The sequence below is a fragment of the Apium graveolens genome, unplaced genomic scaffold (genome assembly GCF_009905375.1).
Source record: "Apium graveolens cultivar Ventura unplaced genomic scaffold, ASM990537v1 ctg680, whole genome shotgun sequence".
In the NCBI taxonomy this organism is placed as follows: domain Eukaryota; kingdom Viridiplantae; phylum Streptophyta; class Magnoliopsida; order Apiales; family Apiaceae; genus Apium; species Apium graveolens.
In genome coordinates, this window is record NW_027419795.1 from 27509 (window position 1) to 34826 (window position 7318).

Below are 7318 nucleotides of genomic sequence, written 5' to 3' on the forward strand. Positions count from 1 at the left end.
TTCTTCTTCATTGTACATTTATCAAATGAAATGAAATGATTATTTACCTTTTATCTTTATTTTTCTATAATTTCCTTTCTGTTCTTACTTGCTTACCTTAGTTTAATTTTTATCAAAAACCAAAAAAAATGTGTAAACATCATGACACATTCACCTTTCACGTCGATTTTGTTAGATGTAAACATATAAACAGGCCAAACTGAGGAAGGTTCTTTAATTTTTATGATATTGCAAGTGATGGATAGAGATCGAATTCTAATAATCTTTAATTAAATATATTTTTTATTGAAATCTTTTATCATTTTTGTTAACATTAGCATCATATTTTCTGGATGGCTAATGAAGTTCTGTTATGTTCTTCATATACAGTAATTTATGTAACGAAGAGGCAGGTAACTGATGTTTTTAATTAAATAAAAATACCATGCACCATCACAAATCTTAGCAGTCGTACACTAGTCATGTGTGTAATACAATATAAAACCAACACCTTTTTTATTTATTTTCAATGTGGGACGATACATTCTCACTTCAAACTCTTTCAAGCCACCACCTTCTAGCTTCTACTCTATTTCGTTATGAATTTCATTAAGAAAAATTTTAAACTCATGATCAAAGAACAACTTTCAATAATTAGATTTTAGAATTAATAAGAAGAACATAATAAAACTTATGATCTAAAACTCTATTTTTCTAACAGATTTTAATAGTAAACAACAAAGAAAGACAAGAATTATAGATCATAAACCCCGAAGTATCCTCCCATTTTTCAACATTGCTAGACTATATGCACACAGGAAAGAAGTATAGAACGTGAAAGTGTATATATGTTATAAGATTTTAATGGTATAATGGTACATCATCACTAACGGTTTATAAATATTTTCGTGCAAGTCAACTTCTGATTAGTTTTTTTATTTTATTAATTTCTAGATCAGTTGACATGTTATATCTCGACATTAGAAAACAGAACTAGATACAGCATCAGTAGTTCAGTATAAATAGCAGGCATGTCAAACGTTAGTTTACCTCCCATATTCATAAACAAGCTTGTTCAGTTCTGAAAACAAGTGTAACAGAAAGAATGAAGTTTCAATCTTTTTGTTGCCTTCTGTTTTTGCTTGCTATCCTTTTTCTCTCACCAACTGATTCAGCTGAACAACGAAATCAAGACTTCCTTCAATGTTTAATAACGATTAATTCTGAAAGAAACTCTTCAATTTCAGAAGTAATTTTCACTCCTGATAACTCTTCCTACACAAATGTATTGCAGGCTACCATACAGAATCTGCGATTCTCCTCTCCATCGACTCCTAAGCCTCGAGTTATCGTGACCCCTGTTGATGCGTCACAAATCCAAACTGTCATCTTCTGCTCCAAAAAATATGGCATGGAGATTAGAATTCGAAGTGGAGGTCATGATTTTGAGGGTCTTTCATATGTATCACAAGTACCATTTGTGTTGCTTGATATGATAAATCTTCGATCAGTTGATGTCGATGCCACAAGGGCAACTGCATGGGTGGGGGCTGGTGCAACATTGGGGGAACTTTATTATGGAATATCGCAGAAAAGTAATACTCTTGGATTTGGTGCTGGTCCTTGGTACAGTGTAGGCATCACCGGTTTTATCAGTGGGGGAGGATATGGAATGATGCGAAGAAAATATGGGCTTGCAGCTGATAATGTAATTGATGCTCGTATGATCGATGTAAATGGAAAGTTTCTTGACAGAAAATCAATGGGCGAAGATCTCTTTTGGGCCATTCGAGGAGGTGGTGGTTCTAGCTTTGGTGTAATACTTTCGTGGAAAATAAACTTGGTTCCGGTTCCAAACCTTGTGACAGTTTTTAGAGTGACCAGAACTTTAGAACAAAACGCAACCAACATTTTTCATCGATTCCAAGTTGCTGCTCCTCAGTTTCCAAAAGATCTAGACATCTGGTGCTACATATCAAGTGTCCTGAGCAACTTCAGCCCTCGAGCAGATAAAAGAACAGTGTCCATCCTATTTGAATCACTGTTTCTTGGCCGAGCAAGTACATTACTTCAAGTTATGCAGCAAAACTTTCCGGAGTTGGGACTGGTAAAAGAAGATTGCTCTGAAGTCAGTTGGATCCAGTCCACACCTTTCTTTTCAAATTTATCAGTTACAACATCTCCTGAAATATTACTTAACAGAAATGCGTTACCAAAATCTCCTTTTAAGGGAACCTCAGACTTCGTTCAACAACCGATTCCAATAAATGGTCTTAACGGGCTATGGGACATTTTGTACAAAGTTGCACCTACGTCAGCAACCTTACAAATCACACCATGGGGAGGAAGAATGTACGAGATTTCAGAGTCAGCAATTCCATTCCCACATAGAGCTGGAAATTTATATATGATCAACATGGGGGTAACATTGGACACTGATGTCACTGCACGATTACAGTGGATTAGAAGTCTGTACCAGTATTTCACTCCTTACGTTTCCAAGTCTCCAAGAGGTGCATATGTGAATTATAACGATCTCGATTTTGGAGTGAACAATCAGCGAGGAAAAACAACCTATGCAGTAGCTAGTAGATGGGGAAAAAAGTACTTGAAGAATAATTTCGATAGGCTAATTAAAGTGAAGTCTAAAGTTGATCCTGGCAACTTCTTCAAGCATGAGCAGAGTATTCCTCCTCTTTAATACGGAATGTAAGTGGATGACCTGAATATGCTTAAGCTCAATAAATAAACATAGGGTTGCCATGTATACTTATATATGTAACTTATACTGTTCAATAAAAAGAATATTGTTCTTTGATAGACTAAACTTAAACTGTGACCTGACAAAAAAAAAACTTAAACTGTGTAACAAAAAATAACATAACACTTATTTCGCAAGGTCTGTTGCAAGTTTAAACAAAAAACGCTGTCAGAATTTTTGCCTAACGTAATCCAATCCCTGTGACGATACCAATATGTTTGGAAGTGTAAAAATTTTGCAGCTATCTCTGATTTGCCTGATAAAAAGAGTATATGACTTGGTCCTAAAGAAACAATGTACTAACGTAAGATTTGGAGGAGACTTTTTACTAGGTCATTTGTGATTGCATGTAAGCATAGTTCCAATCTTTTGGTTGTGTACTAAACTACTTATGACTCGGTAAACACACTTCAGTACTTTCTCACTGCAAGCACACGTATACAGAATTACAACTCCACTTCTTCTACTTCGGATCAAATGACAAACACAACTGGAATATTAATTAGAATCTGATCTAATGTGTAAGATTATCATATTTGGAGTGGTGAAAGCACCAAATGAGGAGTAGAGGATCAAGAGATAACTTGATTCTTAAGCACCCTATTCCAATTCCAAATCCGGTACAAGCAAAGGAACCGCAAAATTCATTTTTAAAGTTAGTCCTACTTCTGATCATCTTTTTGGTGGGCGGCATTGTTACTGGACTGTCATTAAGCAGTCGCGTTGATCAGCCAGTTCGTTTACAAGCAGACCGCTTTTATGGAACTCATCAGACATTAGCACCTGAGGCTTATAATATGTGCAGTGATTGTCCGACTGAGGAAATGTGCGAGGAGGAGGATTGTTTGAGTATCGAAAGTGTTTTTAAGCCGAAGAATGTGAGCCACCACATGTCGGATGATGAGCTACAGTGGAGAGCTTCTTTGGTGCCAATGCAGGCTGAGTATCCTTACACTAGAATGCCAAAGGTGGCTTTTATGTTCTTGACTAGAGGGCCGTTGCCTATGTTGCCATTGTGGGAAAAGTTTTTTGAAGGACAAAGTACGAAATTGTATACTATGTGCATGCGCTTCCCGTGTTCGAGAATAGTGTGAGCAATACCTCTGTTTTCTATGGTCGCCGGATACCTAGTGAGGTATGATTAGTTTTTTTTTTTTTAGAATACAAAATTTGTTACTTCTTCAAATTTTTAAAATTTTTGGCTACCTAGTTGCATCCAAAGGTTGTGTCGAGAATGTAAGAAATGTATATAAATCGTGAATTTAAACTCAGTATAGTTTGTTATTAAGCTTCTCTCTAACTGTGTCTCCTCTCAGAAAGTCGAGTGGGGAACTGCATCTCTAACCGGAGCAGAAAGGCGTCTTCTGGCCAACGCTCTTCTAGACTTCTCCAACGAGCGATTTGTTCTTCTGTCTGAGAGTTGTATACCAGTTTACAACTTTCCAACTGTCTACAGGTACCTCATTGGATCCGAACAGAGTTTTGTGCAGTCATTCGATGATCCCTCCCGCTATGGGCGTGGGCGTTACAGCTCCAAAATGCAGCCTGATATTCAGCTTGAAGACTGGCGGAAAGGGTCTCAATGGTTTGAAATTAACCGTGATCTTGCTACAAAAGTTGTGTCGGATACAAAGTACTACGCACTGTTCAAGAAGTATTGTCTGCCTGCTTGTTATCCAGATGAACATTACCTGCCAACTTATGTTCACATGTTTTACGGAACTTGTAATTCGAATCGATCAGTGACATATGTTGATTGGACATTAGGAGGACCACACCCTGCAACATTTACAGCAGAAAATATTACGGAAACTTTCATGCAATATATAAGGAATAGTGGGTTGCTCTGTGAATATAATGGGGATTGGACTCCTCTTTGTCATCTTTTTGCTAGAAAATTTGCTCCTAGTGCATTGAACCCCTTACTTAACCTCACCTCAACTGTGTTGGGATTTCAAGAATTCTGATTCTTTTCAAATCGTATGAATATATATAAAGTTCTTCAGGCAGACCTTTTTCACTTGATATGTTCACTGCGATTACTGTCACATAATATCTAATCTGGAAAATATACGGGCAGTTTAGTTCATGGTTAACGAGCCCGGTGAACAGGAATCGAAACCTAATCCCATGCCTTAGTATTTGGTTTAGTATGTGTTAGTAATTTTGATTTATGCAATGGAACCTCATTCCCTCAAGAAGGGAAAATCATAACCTCACCGCCCCTTAAGATTGTATATCATTCTCATCTTCATTTACCCCAATTCCATTCCCGATTCCGATTCCACACCACAATCCCGAGTCCTCACAACCAGCCGAACACTTGTAATGCTTCCAGATAAAAGGACTGGCAGTAAGTTGGTGGAACTCACAATTAAGAAGTCTTAGATCAATAAAAATCTTAATGTTTTTCTTTTAAATATATTCATCTAAGAACTTGTGTTTAAAACTATTTCATAACCTTTCTTGGACCAGTGATCTACCCTTTATTTCAAATAGAGCAATCAGTATGAGGCAAGAGGAATAAATTGTCAATAAATTTTTCGGATAAACAAGCCTAGTTAAAAAGAGTTGATCTAAAAAAAAGTTGTCTTCGCGTTTGAAACTAAAAAACGCGCAAACGGAATAAGCATCATTGGGACTGAATTAGTATAATTTGATATCTTAAAAATATAGATAGAACTAATCGCAAGTATAAAATATAAATAAGTGCAAAACTGGAATAAATTATAAATAATCAAATCAAAGAGTATTTAAAGTTCTGAAATCAGTTAAGTTCAAAATTTAAAATCACATAAACGTTTACAATTCACCATTAGAAATATGAATGTCAAATGAAGTTTTCATTTGTAAAACAAATATCTAAAATATGATAATAATTTTTCTATAGTTCCATCAAATCAACCTCTTCCGATCTTCCGCAAAGAACATTAAAATATTACTATTGCTTACCTCATAACTTCAAAATTGAGTAATTGAAGATATAGACTCTCCATCTGTATCTCCTTTAACCAACTTTGTTTTACAGTACTTAAATTAGTCCATGATAAAATTGTGCATATACCCCTCACTTCTTCTGAGAAAGTAATTTTAATGCATCAGGTAATGTTATCGCAGTTTCTTTGCTTTCACCTTCATTCCATACCTTTATGTACTGTGAAGAGGTAGAAGAAATGTCGTGCACGCCCTTTAGGCTTCTGAGCGAGTAAGGACCTTTTTCTACCCCTCCTGAAAGTAAAATATTCCACTTGGGATCCTCTTCACATATTGTGGCAGGTTGAGGTGTTGCAGCTAAAATACATGTCTCGCGTAGATCTTTCATAAGTGCCTCCAATTGTTTGTCAGATATTTGACCATTATTTCCCTTGACCATAAGTGCCTCCGATTGTTTGTCAAATATTTGACCATTATTTTTCTCATTACCTGAGGATAATCAATAGAAAAGCGTCAAATTATGCGTGATGCAGTAATAGATCTCATCTGCCATAGGTAGGAAATAAAGATGAACCATACACATCATATTAAAATGAACCAAAATCACAAACATAGGTATCAGGTAGAGGCTTGAACAAATTTAACCAAATGATACACATTATGTTTTGTCATCTGTTGCATAATTTGTCTTACTTTTATTTTCTAGAAAAACTAAAAATTATTGGACATGGATTTAAGAGGTTGCATTGCGCAGCAAATCAAAAAATATAGAAATTTAGTGCTTCGTGCGAAAATTGATGACAGCATAAAAATAAATCAGCACATTTATTGGGAGCCATTTGCTACAAATGTACCAGACATGAACAACGGATAACAGTATCTGAAAAGGATTTGTAATAAACTGTAAGAGAAAATCACGGTCAACTAAATGCCGTATATATAGACATATATTTTAAAAAAAGGAAACATGTTTACATACCTATAGATGAAATATATTTCATACAAGGAAATTCAGTAAAGTATATAGTAAAGTATATTACAATATTAAGAACATCTTTTATTTGTTACGTAAAACGATGTAATAACTTTGGTTTGGTGCGGTTTTGCCACAATTCTGGTTTTTTCTCATCCCTATCATCAATATAGTAAGTCACAATATTTATATTGTAGTTATGAGAATGTTTTCCTAGATACTGATCAAGACTACAGCGTACAATGAACAATTTCCAGGATGTGTTATAAAAAGGTAGCTTTTACTTCGTAATATGACATAGGGTTACGCTCATTGTATATTTTCTTTTGAGTTCTAGTTTTTTTGTTGACATCCATTATGAATTTTAGTCTTCTAATACATGCAAAACTTCTGGGAGACAACATAATGGTATGGATATATAATTTCTTGAAACCACAATGTAAAATACTATCCTATACTAACCTTCAGTAACGTCTGTGGTAGAAATCTTTGTGTTTTCTTTATCAATGGCGTCATGAATCGTGATTGCAGAATTTCTGCTAGCTCCCTTCCGGACCATTAAGTACTGCGAGTAAAATGGAAGAACTTCTGTCACGCACTTGAGGTCGTCAATCTGGTAAGGACCGCTCACTGCCCCTGCTGGAGTTATGATGTTCCATTTGAGGTCCTGA

General features: G+C 35.6%; 1 protein-coding gene and 1 pseudogene across 1 annotated transcript; both read left to right on the top strand.

Moving 5' to 3' along the window:
• The first annotated feature begins 1084 nt into the window (after nucleotides 1-1084).
• On the top strand, nucleotides 1085-2680 carry LOC141703590 (berberine bridge enzyme-like 8). The gene has a single exon (XM_074507060.1). The coding sequence runs from the start codon at nucleotides 1085-1087 to the stop codon at nucleotides 2678-2680; it is 1596 nt and encodes a 531-aa protein (XP_074363161.1).
• A 617-nt stretch (nucleotides 2681-3297) lies between these two features.
• LOC141703591 (glycosyltransferase BC10-like) lies at nucleotides 3298-4707 on the top strand (annotated as a pseudogene).
• The last annotated feature ends 2611 nt before the right edge of the window (nucleotides 4708-7318 follow it).

Coding starts and splice junctions, on each gene's coding strand:
- LOC141703590 (XM_074507060.1), top strand. CDS start 1,085: ATGAAGTTTCAATCTTTTTGTTGCCTTCTGTTTTTGCTTGCTATCCTT.